Consider the following 19,485-nt stretch of genomic DNA (forward strand, 5'->3'; position numbering starts at 1 on the left):
TATTCTGCATGTATGTAAACTTTTGAGCAAAACTGTATATATAGTATAGTGATAACCTCTGAGCCACTGTGCAGCCCTATGTAGAGTACAGTGCTAACTACTGAGCCACCATGCTCTTTATATATAATACAGTGCTAAACAGTGAGCCACTGAGCTCCCTATATATAGTATAGTTATAATCACTGAGCCACCATGTTTCCCTATATACAGTACTATCCCCTGAACAACTGTGTTCCCTATATATAGTACAGTGGTAACTACTGAGCCACCTGTGTTTCCCCATATAAAGTATTAACTACTGAGCCACCATGCTGCCCTATAAATAGTACAATGTTGACCACTGCGGCCTGCACTGCTCTACTGCAGCGGTTCACCCAGTATATGGTGAGAGCTGACGCCATCTGCATTGTTCTCTTCCAGCAGATACCAGCAATCAGGACAGGAGATAACATGGAGATAAGTGACCAGCAATCATTAGGACAGGAGAGAACATGGAGATCAGTGACCAGCAATCATTAGGACAGGAGAGAACATAGAGATCAGTGACCAGCAATAATTAGGACAGGAGAGAACATGGAGATCAGTGACCAGCAAACATTAGGACAGGAGAGAACATGGAGATCAGTTACCAGCAATCATTAGGACAGGCGATAACATGGAGATCAGTGACCAACAATCATTAGGACAGGAGATAACATGGAGATCAGTGACCAGCAATCATTAGGACAGGAGAGAACATGGAGATCAGTTACCAGCAATCATTAGGACAGGAGAGAACATGGAGATCAGTGACCAGCAATCATTAGGACAGGAGAGAACATGGAGATCAGTGACCAGCAATCGTTAGGACAGGAGAGAACATGGAGATCAGTGACCAGCAATCATTAGGACAGGAGAGAACATGGAGATCAGTTACCAGCAATCATTAGGACAGGAGAGAACATGGAGATCAGTGACCAGCAATCATTAGGACAGGAGAGAACATGGAGATCAGTGACCAGCAATCGTTAGGACAGGAGATAACATGGAGATCAGTGACCAGCAATCATTAGGACAGGAGAGAACATGGAGATCAGTGACCAGCAATCGTTAGGACAGGAGATAACATGGAGATAAGTGACCAGCAATCATTAGGACAGGAGAGAACATGGAGATCAGTGACCAGCAATCATTAGGACAGGAGAGAACATGGAGATCAGTGACCAGCAATCATTAGGACAGGAGAGAACATGGAGATCAGTGACCAGCAATCGTTAGGACAGGAGAGAACATGGAGATCAGTAACCAGCAATCGTTAGGACCGGAGATAACATGGAGATCAGTGACCAGCAATCAATAGGACAGGAGATAACATGGAGATCAGTGACCAGCAATCATTAGGACAGGAGATAACATGGAGATCAGTGACCAGCAATCATTAGGACAGGAGGTAACATGGAGATCAGTGACCAGCAATCATTAGGACAGGAGGTAACATGGAGATCAGTGACCAGCAATCATTAATACAGGAGGTGACATGGAGATCAGTGACCAGCAATCATTATGACAGGAGATAACATGGAGATCAGTGACCAGCAATCATTATGACAGGAGATAACATGGAGATCAGTGACCAGCAATCATTATGACAGGAGATAACATGGAGATCAGTGACCAGCAATCATTAGGACAGGAGGTGACATGGAGATCAGTGACCAGCAATCATTAGGACAGGAGGTAACATGGAGATCAGTGACCAGCAATCATTAATACAGGAGGTGACATGGAGATCAGTGACCAGCAATCATTAGGACAGGAGATAACATGGAGATCAGTGACCAGCAATCATTATGACAGGAGATAACATGGAGATCAGTGACCAGCAATCATTAGGACAGGAGGTGACATGGAGATCAGTGACCAGCAATCATTAGGACAGGAGGTAACATGGAGATCAGTGACCAGCAATCATTAATACAGGAGGTAACATGGAGATCAGTAACCAGCAATTATTAGGAGAGGAGAGAACATGGAGATCAGTGACCAGCAATCATTATGACAGGAGATAACATGGAGATCAGTGACCAGCAATCGTTAGGACAGGAGGTAACATGGAGATCAGTGACCAGCAATCATTAGGACAGGAGGTGACATGGAGATCAGTGACCAGCAATCATTAGGACAGGAGGTAACATGGAGATCAGTGACCAGCAATCATTAATACAGGAGGTGACATGGAGATCAGTGACCAGCAATCATTAGGACAGGAGATAACATGGAGATCAGTGACCAGCAATCATTAGGACAGGAGGTAACATGGAGATCAGTGACCAGCAATCATTAGGACAGGAGGTAACATGGAGATCAGTGACCAGCAATCATTAATACAGGAGGTGACATGGAGATCAGTGACCAGCAATCATTATGACAGGAGATAACATGGAGATCAGTGACCAGCAATCATTATGACAGGAGATAACATGGAGATCAGTGACCAGCAATCATTATGACAGGAGATAACATGGAGATCAGTGACCAGCAATCATTAGGACAGGAGGTGACATGGAGATCAGTGACCAGCAATCATTAGGACAGGAGGTAACATGGAGATCAGTGACCAGCAATCATTAATACAGGAGGTGACATGGAGATCAGTGACCAGCAATCATTAGGACAGGAGATAACATGGAGATCAGTGACCAGCAATCATTATGACAGGAGATAACATGGAGATCAGTGACCAGCAATCATTAGGACAGGAGGTGACATGGAGATCAGTGACCAGCAATCATTAGGACAGGAGGTAACATGGAGATCAGTGACCAGCAATCATTAATACAGGAGGTAACATGGAGATCAGTAACCAGCAATTATTAGGAGAGGAGAGAACATGGAGATCAGTGACCAGCAATCATTATGACAGGAGATAACATGGAGATCAGTGACCAGCAATCGTTAGGACAGGAGGTAACATGGAGATCAGTGACCAGCAATCATTAATACAGGAGATAACATGGAGATCAGTGACCAGCAATCATTAATACAGGAGGTGACATGGAGATCAGTGACCAGCACTCATTAGGACAGGAGATAACATGGAGATCAGTGACCAGCAATCATTAGGACAGGAAATAACATGGAAATCAGTGACCAGCAATCATTAGGACAGGAGGTAACATGGAGATCAGTGACCAGCAATCATTAATACAGGAGATAACATGGAGATCAGTAACCAGCAATTATTAGGAGAGGAGAGAACATGGAGATCAGTGACCAGCAATCATTATGACAGGAGAGAACATGGAGATCAGTGACCAGCAATCATTAATACAGGATGTGACATGGAGATCAGTGACCAGCACTCATTAGGACAGGAAATAACATGGAAATCAGTGACCAGCAATCATTAGGACAGGAGGTAACATGGAGATCAGTGACCAGCAATCATTAATACAGGAGATAACATGGAGATCAGTGACCAGCAATCATTATGACAGGAGATAACATGGAGATCAGTGACCAGCAATCATTAGGATAGGAGATAACATGGAGATCAGTGACCAGCAATCATTATGACAGGAGATAACATGGAGATCAGTGACCAGCAATCATTAATACAGGAGATAACATGGAGATCAGTGACCAGCAATCATTATGACAGGAGATAACATGGAGATCAGTGACCAGCAATCATTATGACAGGAGATAACATGGAGATCAGTGACCAGCAATCATTAATACAGGAGAGAACATGGAGATCAGTGACCAGCAATCATTAGGACAGGAGATAACATGGAGATCAGTGACCAGCAATCATTAGGATAGGAGATAACATGGAGATCAGTGACCAGCAATCACTATGGCACACACGAATGCTGCAGCAGTGACGACTATGCCACACACAACCACTGCAACAATGACCACTATGCCACACACGACCACTGCAGCAGTGACGACTATGCCACACACAACCACTGCAACAATGACCACTATGCCACACACGACCACTGCAGCAGTGACGACTATGCCACACGACCACTGAAGCAATGATGACTATGCCACACACGACCACTGCAGCAGTGACGACTATGCCACACACGACCATGGCAACAATGACGACTATGCCACACATGGCCACTGCAGCAGTGACGACTATGCCACACACGACCACTGCAACAATGACGACTATGCCACCCAAGACCACTGCAGCAGTGATGACTATGCCACACACGACCACTACAGCAATGCCGACTATGCCACACACGACCACTACAGCAATGCCGACTATGCCACACACGACTACTGCAACAATGATGACTATGCCACACACGACCACTGCAGCAGTGACGACTATGTCACACACGGCCACTACAGCAGTGACGACTATGCCACACACGACCACTACAGCAATGCCGACTATGCCACCCAAGACCACTGCAGCAGTGATGACTATGCCACACACGACCACTGCAGCAGTGACGACTATGTCACACACGGCCACTACAGCAGTGACGACTATGTCACACACGGCCACTGCAGCAGTGACGACTATGCCACACACGACCACTGCAGCAGTGACGACTATGCCACACACGACCACTGCAGCAGTGAAGACTATGCCACACACCACCACTGCAACAATGATGACTATGCCACCCAAGACCACTGCAGCAGTGACGACTATGCCACACACGACCACTGCAGCAGTGACGACTATGTCACACACGGCCACTACAGCAGTGACGACTATGTCACACATGGCCACTGCAGCAGTGACGACTATGCCACACACGACCACTGCAGCAGTGACGACTATGCCACACACGACCACTGCAGCAGTGAAGACTATGCCACACACGACCACTGCAACAATGATGACTATGCCACCCAAGACCACTGCAGCAGTGACGACTATGCCACACACGACCACTACAGCAATGACGACTATGCCACACACGACCACTACAGCAATGACGACTATGCCACACACGACCACAACAGCAATGCCGACTATGCCACACACGACCACTGCAACAATGATGACTATGCCACACACGACCACTACAGCAGTGACGACTATGTCACACACGGCCACTAAAGCAGTGACGACTATGTCACACACGACCACTACAGCAGTGACGACTATGTCACACACGACCACTACAGCAGTGACGACTATGTCACACACGACCACTACAGCAGTGACGACTATGTCACACACGGCCACTACAGCAATGCCGACTATGCCACACACGGCCACTGCAGCAGTGACGACTATGTCACACACGACCACTACAGCAGTGACGACTATGGCACACACGGCCACTGCAACAATGACGACTAAGCCACACACGGCCACTGCAGCAGAGACGACTTAGTCTTAGTCACTTTATGAGGTAATGACTCTGGAACTCTTAAATGTATACCAGTTTGTTTTTTTCGTGATACATTGTACTTAATGTCAGTGGTAAATTTTTGTCAATATTTTTTGCTTTTATTTATGAAAATATTAAATATTGAAGCAAAAATTGTTCTGGATGCGGCGATATCAAATATGTATGCTTTTTTGTTTATTTTTGCTTTTAAATAAATATGTGTATTGGTAAAAATTTGTTTTGTTCTTTATTTTGTGCTTTTTAAAAAAATCCGAAAAATCAAAATTATAATATTTGTAAAAAAAAATTCTTTACTTTTTTACTTACTCTCTCTATGGGACTTTAACTTTTTTTTACTTTGGTGTAATGCATTATACCTGACAGTGCTGCACTGACAGAAGCCTCTTAGACCGTGATCGTGGCATAGTCTAAGCAGGCTTCCGTAGCTCGTCATCATGTGACCTCCTGCTGTCATGGCAACCATCGGCCACTGATGATGACCTCACGGGGGGGCCGAATGGACGAGAGAAGGAACCCGCTCCTCTCCGTGCCTTCTGTTATTGATCGCCATTGCTAGTCTGCTGTGATTTCCCGCTGTTGGGTTTCTAACCTCATCCTCATGTGTTATTTTGTAATGTGGACTTCCAGGGCAAAATCGATGACGCTGTGATTTCTATGATTTATTAGGTGACACACGGACGCCATGAATTCCTTCAGAGAAGCTTCTTGGATTGTCAAACATCTGAAATGGAAATTCGCTGAAATATTTGAGGAAAACGTAGAGGATTTTTTTGATGAACTTGACTCCCTGGGCCTTGTATCGCTAGAGAATTATCATGAATTCTGTTCAAAAGATTCTGCGGCAGAGAAAACCGAGGAGTTGATCGACCTCATACTTCAAAATGGAGAACGGGCATGTGAGAAATTCCTCAACCACCTGGAGATCTTGGTCCTCAGGTTTCCTGATTTGTCCGGTTTGTCTCAGGTACTTTTGGAAGGTGAGTAGCCGGCACTACGAGGACCGCGAGGCTTTCACTCTGCGTCCGCATGTCATATGCAGAAAAAAGTGCAAATTCTGACAGACACCACAGATAGAGGAAGACAGAGGCATCAAGGTTAGGGGGCAAAATCTGCATACATGTAGCACTCGGTGGTGCCGTGTAATCTGTGTACATAGGGCACCCGGTGGTGCCGTGTAATCTGTGTACATACAGCACCCGATGGTGCCATGTAATCTGTGTACATAGGGCACCCGGTGGTGCCGTGTAATCTGTAATCTTATTTATTTACAGCGCAGGCGCCAGCTATCTGCTCATCTCTAGGTGATCTGGGACATCACCTATTGTGAATGGTGGATCCTATGTTATCTATTGTATATAAAGGTGTTATCAGTCATTGTACAGGAGGAGGAGGAGGTGAGCTGTGACATCACCTATTGTGAATGGTGGATCCTGTGTTATCTACTGTATATAGAGGTGTTATCAGTCATTGTACAGGAGGAGGAGGTGAGCTGTGACATCACCTATTGTGAATGGTGGATCCTGTGTTATCTACTGTATATAGAGGTGTTATCAGTCTTTGTACAGGAGGAGGAGGTGAGCTGTGACATCACCTATTGTGAATGATGGATCCTATGTTATCTACTGTATATAAAGGTGTTATCAGTCATTGTACAGGAGGAGGAGGTGAGATGTGATATCACCTATTGTGAATGGTGGATCCTATGTTATCTACTGTATATAAAGGTGTTATCAGTCCTTGTACAGGAGGAGGAGTGTTATGAACTGGTGATTCAGAAACACAATGGATCTAGTGGTTAAGAGCACACAAAGTGACCTGACAGTTAGCAATGACATAGGACGAGCTCTGAGACGTGGGAACTCTGCTGACCGCAATCCCTGATCCTATCATACCACACTAGAAGTAGCCGTGGAGCGCTCCTGACAAGTCCTAGGCGCCTCGGGCACAGCCTGAGAAACTAGCTAGCCCTGAAGATAGAAATATCAGCCTACCTTGCCTCAGAGAAATTCCCCAAAGGAAAAGGCAGCCCCCCACATATAATGACTGTGAGTTGAGATGAAAATACAAACACAGAGATTAATTAGATTTTAGCAAAGTGAGGCCCGACTTACTGAACAGACCAAAGATAGGAAAGATAGCTTTGCGGTCAACACAAAACCCTACAAACAACCACGCAGAGGGCGCAAAAAGATCCTCCGTACCGACTAACGATACGGAGGTGCTCCCTCTGCGTCCCAGAGCTTCCAGCAAGCGAGAAAAACCAATAAAGCAAGCTGGACAGAAAATATTGCAAAACAAAAGTAACACAAGCAAAACTTAGCTTATGCAGGATAGACAGGCCACAGGAACGATCCAGGAGAGAGCAAGACCAATACTGAAACATTGACTGGAGGCAAAGAGCAAAGCACTAGGTGGAGTTAAATAGAGCAGCACCTAACGACTTCACCTCGTCACCTGAGGAAGGAGACTCAGAAGCCGCAGCCCCACTCACATCCACAAAAGGAAGCTCATAGACAGAACCAGCCGAAGTACCACTCATGACCACAGGAGGGAGCTTGACCACAGAATTCACAACAGTACCCCCCCCCCCCTTGAGGAGGGGTCACCGAACCCTCACCAGAGCCCCCAGGCCGACCAGGATGAGCCATATGAAAGGCACGAACCAGATCGGCAGCATGGACATCAGAGGCAAAGACCCAGGAATTATCTTCCTGACCATAACCTTTCCACTTAACCAGATACTGGAGTTTCCGTCTCGAAACACGAGAATCCAAAATCTTCTCCACTATATACTCCAACTCCCCCTCAACCAGAACCGGGGCAGGAGGATCAACGGATGGAACCACAGGTGCCACGTATCTCCGCAACAATGACCTATGGAATTCGTTATGGATGGAAAAAGAAGCTGGAAGGGTCAAACGAAAAGACACAGGATTAAGAACCTCAGAAATCCTATACGGACCAATGAAACGAGGCTTAAACTTAGGAGAGGAAACTTTCATAGGAATATAACGAGATGACAACCAAACCAAATCCCCAACACGAAGTCGGGGACCCACACAGCGCCTGCGGTTAGCGAAACGTTGAGCCTTCTCCTGGGACAAAGTCAAATTGTCCACTACATGAGTCCAAATCTGCTGCAACCTGTCCACCACAGTATCCACAGCAGGACAGTCCGAAGACTCAACCTGCCCTGAAGAGAAACGAGGATGGAACCCAGAATTGCAGAAAAACGGCGAAACCAAAGTAGCCGAGCTGGCCCGATTATTAAGGGCGAACTCAGCCAAAGGCAAAAAGGACACCCAATCATCCTGATCAGCAGAAACAAAACATCTCAGATATGTTTCCAAGGTCTGATTGGTTCGTTCAGTCTGGCCATTTGTCTGAGGATGGAAAGCCGAGGAAAAAGACAAATCAATGCCCATCCTAGTACAAAAGGCTCGCCAAAACCTCGAAACAAACTGGGAACCTCTGTCAGAAACGATGTTCTCTGGAATGCCATGTAAACGAACCACATGCTGGAAGAACAATGGCACCAAATCAGAGGAGGAAGGCAATTTAGACAAGGGTACCAAATGGACCATCTTAGAGAAGCGATCACAAACCACCCAAATGACCGACATTTTTTGAGAGACGGGGAGATCCGAAATAAAATCCATAGAGATATGTGTCCAAGGCCTCTTCGGGACCGGCAAGGGCAAAAGCAACCCACTAGCACGAGAACAGCAGGGCTTAGCCCGAGCACAAATCCCACAGGACTGCACAAAAGAACGCACATCCCGCGACAGAGACGGCCACCAAAAGGATCTAGCCACCAAATCTCTGGTACCAAAGATTCCAGGATGACCAGCCAACACCGAACAATGAACCTCAGAGATAACTCTATTCGTCCACCTATCAGGGACAAACAGTTTCTCCGCTGGGCAATGGTCAGGTCTATTAGCCTGAAATTTTTGCAGCACCCACCGCAAATCAGAGGAGATGGCAGACAAAATGACCCCCTCTTTGAGAATACCCATCGGCTCAGGCAAACCCGGAGAGTCGGGCACAAAATTCCTAGACAGGGCATCCGCCTTCACATTTTTAGAGCCCGGAAGGTACGAAACCACAAAGTCAAAACGGGAGAAAAACAGCAACCAACGAGCCTGTCTAGGATTCAACCGTTTGGCAGACTCGAGATAAGTCAAGTTCTTGTGATCAGTCAAGACCACCATGCGATGCTTAGCTCCTTCAAGCCAATGACGCCACTCCTCGAATGCCCACTTCATGGCCAGCAACTCTCGATTGCCAACATCATAATTTCGCTCAGCAGGCAAAAACTTCCTGGAAAAGAAGGCGCATGGTTTCATCACCGAGCAATCAGAACTTCTTTGCGACAAAACAGCCCCTGCTCCAATTTCTGAAGCATCAACCTCGACCTGGAACGGGAGCGAAACATCTGGTTGGCACAACACAGGGGCAGAAGAAAAACGACGCTTCAACTCTTGCAAAGCTTCCACAGCAGCCGAAGACCAATTGACCACATCGGCACCCTTCTTGGTCAAATCAGTCAACGGTTTAGCAATACTAGAAAAATTATTGATTAAGCGACGATAAAAATTAGCCAAGCCCAGGAACTTTTGCAGACTCTTCAGAGATGTCGGCTGAGTCCAATCATAAATGGCCTGAACTTTAACAGGGTCCATCTCGATAGTAGAAGGGGAAAAAATGAACCCCAAAAATGAAACCTTCTGAACACCAAAGAGACACTTTGATCCCTTCACAAACAAAGAATTCGCACGCAGGACCTGGAACACCATTCTGACCTGCTTCACATGAGACTCCCAATCATCCGAGAAGACCAAAATATCATCCAAGAATACAATCAGGAATTTATCCAGGTACTCTCGGAAGATGTCATGCATAAAGGACTGAAACACTGATGGAGCATTAGAAAGCCCGAATGGCATAACCAGGTACTCAAAATGGCCCTCGGGCGTATTAAATGCAGTTTTCCATTCATCGCCTCGTTTAATACGCACAAGATTATACGCACCACGAAGATCTATCTTGGTGAACCAACTAGCCCTCTTAATCCGAGCAAACAAATCAGACAGCAGCGGCAAGGAGTACTGAAATTTGACCGTGATTTTATTTAGAAGGCGGTAATCAATACAAGGTCTCAGCGAACCATCCTTCTTGGCCACAAAAAAGAACCCTGCTCCCAATGGCGATGATGTCGGGCGAATATGACCCTTCTCCAAGGATTCTTTCACGTAACTCCGCATAGCGGCGTGCTCAGGCACAGATAAATTAAACAGTCGACCCTTAGGAAACTTACTACCAGGAATCAAATCGATAGCACAATCACAATCCCTATGCGGAGGTAGGGCATTGGACTTGGGCTCATCAAATACATCCTGGTAATCAGACAAGAACTCTGGGACCTCAGAAGGAGTGGATGATGAGATCGACAGAAATGGGACATCACCATGTACTCCCTGACAACCCCAGCTGGACACAGACATAGATTTCCAATCTAACACTGGGTTATGGACTTGTAGCCATGGCAACCCCAACACGACCACATCATGCAGATTATGTAACACCAGAAAGCGAATATCCTCCTGATGCGCAGGAGCCATGCACATGGTCAGCTGGGTCCAATACTGAGGCTTATTCTTGGCCAAAGGCGTAGCATCAATTCCTCTCAATGGAATAGGACACTGCAAGGGCTCCAAGAAAAACCCACAGCGCCTAGCATACTCCAAGTCCATCAAATTCAGGGCAGCACCTGAATCCACAAATGCCATGACAGAATAGGATGACAAAGAGCAGATCAAAGTAACGGACAAAAGAAATTTCGACTGTACCATACCTATGGTGGCAGACCTAGCGAAACGCTTAGTGCGCTTAAGACAATCGGAGATAGCATGAGTGTAATCACCACAGTAGAAACACAGCCCATTCTGACGTCTGTGTTCCTGCCGTTCAGCTCTGGTCAAAGTCCTATCGCACTGCATAGGCTCAGGTTTATGCTCAGATAAAACCGCCAAATGGTGCACAGCTTTACGCTCACGCAAGCGTCGACCGATCTGAATGGCCAAAGACATAGACTCATTCAAACCAACAGGCATAGGAAATCCAACCATGACATCCTTAAGGGCTTCAGAGAGACCCTTTCTGAAAATCGCTGCCAGCGCACATTCATTCCATTGAGTGAGCACAGACCACTTCCTAAACTTCTGACAATAAATCTCTATCTCATCCTGACCCTGACACAGAGCCAGCAAATTTTTCTCTGCCTGATCCACTGAATTAGGTTCATCATAAAGCAAACCGAGCGCCAGAAAAAACGCATCAATATCACATAATGCAGGATCTCCTGGCGCAAGGGAAAATGCCCAGTCTTGAGGGTCGCCACGTAATAAAGAAATAATGATCTTAACTTGTTGAACTGGGTCACCAGAGGAGCGGGGTTTCAAAGCCAGAAACAGTTTGCAATTATTTTTGAAACTCAGAAACTTAGCTCTATCTCCAGAAAACAAATCAGGAATAGGAATTCTTGGTTCTAACATAGAATTCTGAACCACAAAGTCTTGAATATTTTGTACTCTTGCAGTGAGATGATCCACACATGAAGACAGACCTTTAATGTCCATCACTACACCTGTGTCCTGAACCACCCAAATGTCTAGGGGAAAAAAAAGGCAAAACACAGTGCAAAGAAAAAAAAATGGTCTCAGAACTTCTTTTTTCCCTCTATTGAGAAGCATTAGTACTTTGGGCCTCCAGTACTGTTATGAACTGGTGATTCAGAACCACAATGGATCTAGTGGTTAAGAGCACACAAAGTGACCTGACAGTTAGCAATGACATAGGATGAGCTCTGAGACGTGGGAACTCTGCTGACCACAATCCCTGATCCTATCATACCACACTAGAGGTAGCCGTGGAGCGCTCCTGACAAGTCCTAGGCGCCTCGGGCACAGCCTGAGAAACTAGCTAGCCCTGAAGATAGAAATATCAGCCTACCTTGCCTCAGAGAAATTCCCCAAAGGAAAAGGCAGCCCCCCACATATAATGACTGTGAGTTGAGATGAAAATACAAACACAGAGATTAATTAGATTTTAGCAAAGTGAGGCCCGACTTACTGAACAGACCGAAGATAGGAAAGATAGCTTTGCGGTCAACACAAAACCCTACAAACAACCACGCAGAGGGCGCAAAAAGACCCTCCGTACCGACTAACGATACGGAGGTGCTCCCTCTGCGTCCCAGAGCTTCCAGCAAGCGAGAAAAACCAATAAAGCAAGCTGGACAGAAAATATTGCAAAACAAAAGTAACACAAGCAAAACTTAGCTTATGCAGGATAGACAGGCCACAGGAATGATCCAGGAGAGAGCAAGACCAATACTGAAACATTGACTGGAGGCAAAGAGCAAAGCACTAGGTGGAGTTAAATAGAGCAGCACCTAACGACTTCACCTCGTCACCTGAGGAAGGAGACTCAGAAGCCGCAGCCCCACTCACATCCACAAAAGGAAGCTCATAGACAGAACCAGCCGAAGTACCACTCATGACCACAGGAGGGAGCTTGACCACAGAATTCACAACAGAGGAGGTGAGCTGTGACATCACCTATTGTGAATGGGGGATCCTGTGTTATCTACTGTATATAGAAGTGTTATCAGTCATTGTACAGGAGGAGGAGGTGAGCTGTGACATCACATATTGTGAATGGTGGATCCTTTGTTGTCTACTGTATATAAAGGTGTTATCAGTCATTGTACAGGAGGAGGTGAGCTGTGATATCACCTATTGTGAATGGTGGATCCTATGTTATCTACTGTATATAAAGGTGTTATCAGTCATTGTACAGGAGGAGGAGGTGAGCTGTGGCATCACCTATTGTGAATGGTGGATCCTGTGTTATCTACTGTATATAGAGGTGTTATCAGTCATCGTACAGGAGGAGGAGGTAAGCTGTGACATCACCTATTGTGAATGGTGGATGAGCAAAATTGAAATAAAAAAATTGCACAAATAAAAAAATAACATTTCACATAAAACCATGGTATTAAAATAGATAATTTTAGAATTTTCACCTCTTTAAATGCTGGTAAAATGCAGAATCCTGAAATCTAAATAAGAGATTAAAAAATACTCCTAGTTTGCAACTTTATTTAGAAAAACTATGTGATTTTATTAATATTCCAAATAATTTTGTAGTCACGTATTTTATTTTTCTTTCCACAGACCGGTCTAAGACTTTTCAGGAAGTAGCTGAACAATTGGACCTGAAAAAACACATGAAAGCAAAGTTGACGTTGGGAGAAGTCCTCAGTATCGGAACCGACCATCTTCTCATTGATCAACCCCAAAATATTGCAGACATCCCCTGGCATTATTTAACAAAAATTATTGGACTGAACAGAACAGCAAGAAATATTCAACTCCAGAAACAGTCGTCTAAAGAAGAATCAGATGAAGAGGATGAACCGTTATTTTCTATGAATGAAGTAGAAGAAGATCCTTCATGCAGCATCCATCCACTAGACGTTCTCTGCGCTCTCCTTCATTGTTCAGACCCATTTTTACAGCAAGAAATTGTAACAAAAATGTCTCTGTGCCAGTTTGCTATTCCACTTTTGCTTCCCTCTGGTGATGGTCCTCCGGACTGTACCTTCATACTTTGGGCAATGAGAGATATTGTGAAGAAATGGAGACCTCAGGTATTAGTAGACAGTAAAGGGTTCCGAGAAGACAACGTGGTGAACATTGAGATGCCGATCTTCTCTTTCGTCAGGCTGGGGCCAAATAAGTTATCAAAATCAAAAACATTAAACCAAGTTCTTAACCCAGCTCAACAACATCATGAGTTCTTCATACACGACAACATGGAAGGAGGGAACATTGAGAGGAAGATATCTGACGGGCTGGTGGAAATGTCCTGGTACTTTCCTTGTGGGAAATCTGATGTTTTCCCGGAGCCGATTGCTGTGGCGAATCTACGTGGAGACCTGGAGTCCAACTTGGAAGAATTCACCTTTCTCACTCGGATCTCATCGGCCACCTTCATATTTATTGAGACTATGTGTGAGCGACAATTCAGGTTATTGTCCTCCTTCATTCCATCTAACACCAAGTTTTATTTCATTGTCACTCCAGGCCCTGGTAGATACATAAGCTCAGAGACACAGAAACTTTTAAAAACTCTAATGGTAAATTTAAAACTGTATAAAAAGCAATTTATAGAGAAGAGAAGCAAGGCAAATGATGCAGAATATGTTAAAAATATTCAGAACAGCATTGAGCAATTCTTAAAGGAACCTCATAAGAAACTGTCCCTAGAAAATCTAAAGAAAGAAAGATACAGACTTCATATTGACGTAGATGAAGACTCACCAGAATGTCAAAAAGCGAGGGCATGCGCGGTAAACATTACTTCTGTCATAGAAAATGTGGAAATATACAAGAAGATGGCTCTGAAACTACAGGGGGATCTCTGGAAGAAATTGTCTAAGATAGAAAAAGAACTTTGCAGGATGACGAACCTCGAGGGGAAGGACGTTCAACAGTATCAGTCTGAGCTCATAGAGAAACGCATCTCTCTCCACAAAGAGCAGAATGGTCACGATCTCTCTGAGGGTATAATGCTGTTTATTAATGCAATCACACATTTATCTCAGGATGAGCGACAATTTTTCCTGAAATGGATGAGAATGGAGCTGGAGTCAATATCTAGAAGAAACGTGTCGGTGTTGCAAGCTGAATACAAGGAAAAATGTAGCAATAAGTCAAATAATTCAGAGGAACTCAAACAAATAGACCAAAAAATCTCTGATAGTTCTTTGGGAATTGAACATTTCCTCCGTGAGTTGGGGCAGTTTTATGAGGCTGAATGTTCCATGTTAAAACAAAGATTACTCCCTGAAAACAGAATACAGTTTTCTGGATTGCCAGAAATAGCTTCTTCTCTTCTTCTGGATGGGTTCCCATTGGAGCTGATTGATGGAGATGCCTCCAACATTCCCTTACAGTGGATAACTGATGTCCTGACCGAGCTGGATAAGAAGACTGGAGGACAATGCAGGATGAGGGTGATAACTGTGCTGGGAGTGCAGAGTACCGGGAAGTCCACCCTCCTGAACACCATGTTTGGTCTACAGTTCCCTGTGGCCAGTGGTCGATGCACACGAGGAGCCTTCATGACTCTGATTAAAGTAACAGAAAACTTCAAGGAAGAACTAGGCTGTGAATTTATTCTTGTGATTGACACTGAAGGGTTGAAAGCTCCTGAATTGGCTTCATTGGAAAACAGCTATGAACATGACAATGAATTGGCCACATTGGTGGTTGGGTTGAGTGATGTCACCATAGTCAACATGGCCATGGAGAATACCACAGAGATGAAAGACATTTTGCAGATGGTTGTCCATGCTTTCCTTAGGATGAAGGAGATTGGGAAAAAACCTAATTGCCAGTTTGTCCATCAGAACGTGAGTGATGTGTCCGCCCATGAGAAGAACATGAGAGACAGAAAGAAACTACTAGAACAATTAGATGAAATGACCAATGTTGCTGCTACAATGGAAAAGAAAATTGGAATCACACGTTTTGGTGATGTGATGGACTATGACATTGAGAGGCACAGCTGGTACATCCCAGGGTTATGGCAAGGGGTTCCTCCAATGGCTCCCGTAAACTTTGGTTACAGCGAAAATATTCATAAGTTTAAGCAGGACTTATTTACATATATGAAAACCCAAAATGCTCCTTGCAATATCCAAGACTTTATTAAATGGGTGGTAAGTTTGTGGAATGCTGTAAAATATGAGAAATTCATCTTTAGTTTTAGAAACAGTCTGGTAGCAGAAGCGTATGGCAAATTGAATACGCAGTTCTCTCTGTGGGAATGGGAGTTCCACAAAAAAGTTTACAAATGGATAAATATGACAGAAAATAACATAAAAAATCAGATGGTGGAAAGTTTGGATAAAGAAACTAATGATCAGTACATGTGTGATCTTCAGCAACTTCTCTTTGAGGAGGAAAAAAAGATGTTGCAACAAGTAGAAAACTACTTCGAGAATAAAACAGAGAACGTTCATCTACTAGAGCGATATCGAGAAGATTTTAGAATGAGTGTCAATTTCCTGAAAAAGGAGCTTGAAAGAAAGGCCATCAGCAAGTACGACAAAGCTGTGTCCCTCCAGAAAGGAAAGTTTGCGGTTCAGAGTATCCAGAGTAAGTATCAACAGCAAATAGAAGAGAGAATTACAGAACTTGTGGAAGACGGAAGACGCAAGAAACATAAAATGACTGATGAAGGAATAGAGCGAGCATTCGAGACGATGTGGGAGGAAACGTTGTCAAGTCTTCAGATTGGAAGCATTAAACATCGTAATATAGGTCAAGCAATGTTACCGCTCATGAGAAAGGACCTGAGCAGCAAAGGATCTGCGATAAACCAAAAGCTAGTAGAAATAACACTATTGTCTTATGAGCAATGCACTTTTCAATTGGAAGAAAAACATTTAGATAAATCTTGGTTATCTCGTATTAAATCCTTTTTTTCTATTGATTCATACTTTGAGCAGAAAGAATTTGCCAACTCTCTGATAGATACATGTGACATCTACATCGCAGAGAGGAGGAGCAGCGATGAGGACTATGATGACACTTACTGCAAGGACCTTCTGCAAATGATCAATGAGCGGCTTAGAAGTAAAGATGCTAAAAAGCTGCACTTCTCATCACAGTTTGATTTGGATATTAAACTCTTCATCTTTGGAAAAGCAGCTGCAATATTCCAGGAGATGCACGATAGGTTTATCCAGAAGAACAACCCAAGAAATTGTCTTATTGAACTAAAACCTCAGTATTTCTCAACATTTTTTAATATTTACAAAGAAAAAGATGAAAGTCAGAGCAGAGCCAAGGAATTCTGTGACCAATGTCTCAAACCAGCCATTACCCAGTATGTTTTCAGTCATCTCGGAGAAAGAATAATAGATGACATCTTAGAAAGTTCTGACAATAAGATATTCAGCACTAGGACCTTTTTCCAGTACACTATACTGGAGAACTTGCTGGTAGAAATGTCTTTCCAGAAATATGTGAAATATCTTGATTCATACAAGAAATTTTCCAGGCAGTGGATAGAAAATTACATCTCAGAGAAATACAACAAAACTGGATGTTTGGAAGAATTTCATGAAAATATTCTGAGCTCCATTTGTGGGAAAATCCAAAATGTTCTCCGGGATGAAACCTCTCTAACACACACGACCATTTCAGAATTTTTCAAAAATCTCTGTGATAATTTGCAGACAGAATTAGTGATTCCACAGAAAGAGCTAAAAGTGATCATTTTTGGTAACACGGCAGACGTGGGGCAGTTTTCCTCCGATATTCAGTCCTTCCTAACAGACACAAAGAAGCAAATCTTATCTGAGTTGAAGTCTATGAGTTTGAAGTCTGTTCTTTCCAAAGTCACATTGAAGCCTAAGGATGAATTATCGAAGAAAGTGATTGGATGTGGACATCAGTGTCCGTTCTGTAAAGCCCCCTGTGAGGCCGGAGGATCCGACCATAGAGAGCACTTTGCTTCTCTCCATATACCCAAAGGGCTTGGGAGATATAGGTGGTCCAATAATGAAAAACTGGTCCTGGATATATGCACCACTGCTGTTGTATCTGAAACTAGATTTAGAAATTCAGACACATCTGGTGAATATCACCCATACAAAGAGTATCGCACTTACTATCCAGACTGGGCCATCCAACCCGACCCCAGCATTGAGTCCTCGGATTACTGGAAATTCATCTTTGCCCAGTACAATAAAGAGTTTGCTGCTGAGTATAACGCAAGACCGGCTGATCTGCCACCTATCTGGACCAACATATCCAGAGAACAGGCTCTGCTCAGCTTAAAGAAATGATTCAATGTCACCTCATAATTTGCATTGCCACCTTATTGATTCTATATTTCAACATTGTGTTAATTTTTGGAACCTCTACAATTTTCATGATTAAATTCCCATAGCAATAATACCATTGCTATTACCAAAGATTATGGGATGTACGGGAATAAATCATCCTTTCTATTAGTTGGGTTTGGCTCATTAGATATAGAGCTTTGTGTTTGGAGACATCGCCATGTATCTCCAGCTTTTACATGCACTCGGTGGGTGTGTGGACTTATCTATTGGGAACGTCTTTTTCTTATTGGGGTGATTTTTATAGTCTCGCATTTTACTTGTTTATTAGTAGTTTCAATAAGTTTTCACCAAGTTTTGTAGTAATGTGACATATATTTTAATAAGATCTGATTAAACTGATTGAATGTTGTCAGAGGGCCGCATGGGCTTCACAAATGACCCATAGAATTGTATTGTCAACTTGTGTCTTGTTACATCAATTTCATTTTACCAATGATACCAATAAACAATATACTCAATAAAATCATTCCGTAAGGTCACAGCCTGTACTGTGTTTATTCCATTGCCCATGTGTAATAAATCCTACATTAATAATAATAATAATAATTTTATTTATATAGCGCCAACATATTCCGCAGCGCTTTACAAATTATAGAGGGGACTTGTACAGACAATAAACATTACATCATAACAGAAATACAGTTAAAACAGATACCAGGAGGAGTGAGGGCCCTGCTCGCAAGCTTACAAACTATGGGGAAAAGGGGAGACACGAGAGGTGGATGGTAACAATTGCTTTAGTTATTCGGACCAGCTATAGTGTAAGGCTCAGGTGTTCATGTAAAGCTGCATGAACCAGTTACCTGCCTAAGTATGTAGCAGTACAGACACAGAGGGCTAATACTGCATAAAGTGTATGAGAACATGATGCGAGGAACCTTTTTTTTTTTTTTTTTTTTTTATTATAAATAGGCCACACAGGGATCGTTAGGTTAATGCATTGAGGCGGTAGGCCAGTCTGAACAAATGAGTTTTTAGGGCACGCTTAAAACTGTGGGGATTGGGGATTAATCGTATTAACCTAGGTAGTGCATTCCAAAGAATCGGCGCAGCACGTGTAAAGTCTTGGAGACGGGAGTGGGAGGTTCTGATTATTGAGGATGCTAACCTGAGGTCATTAGC

At 43.8% G+C, this 19,485-nt stretch overlaps 1 protein-coding gene across 1 annotated transcript in view; it reads left to right on the forward strand.

Moving 5' to 3' along the window:
- The window catches only part of LOC138645627 (up-regulator of cell proliferation-like), a 38,575-nt gene extending 19,732 nt beyond the window's left edge, over positions 1-18,843 (forward strand). The window contains exons 2-3 of the mRNA XM_069735072.1: positions 6,042-6,352; positions 13,616-18,843. Of these exons, the coding sequence (XP_069591173.1) occupies positions 6,058-6,352; positions 13,616-18,303 (4,983 nt within the window). The 5' untranslated portion in view covers positions 6,042-6,057 and the 3' untranslated portion in view covers positions 18,304-18,843. The remainder of the gene's footprint in view (positions 1-6,041; positions 6,353-13,615) is intronic.
- The last annotated feature ends 642 nt before the right edge of the window (positions 18,844-19,485 follow it).

This window comes from Ranitomeya imitator, chromosome 7 (genome assembly GCF_032444005.1).
Source record: "Ranitomeya imitator isolate aRanImi1 chromosome 7, aRanImi1.pri, whole genome shotgun sequence".
NCBI lineage: Eukaryota > Metazoa > Chordata > Amphibia > Anura > Dendrobatidae > Ranitomeya > Ranitomeya imitator.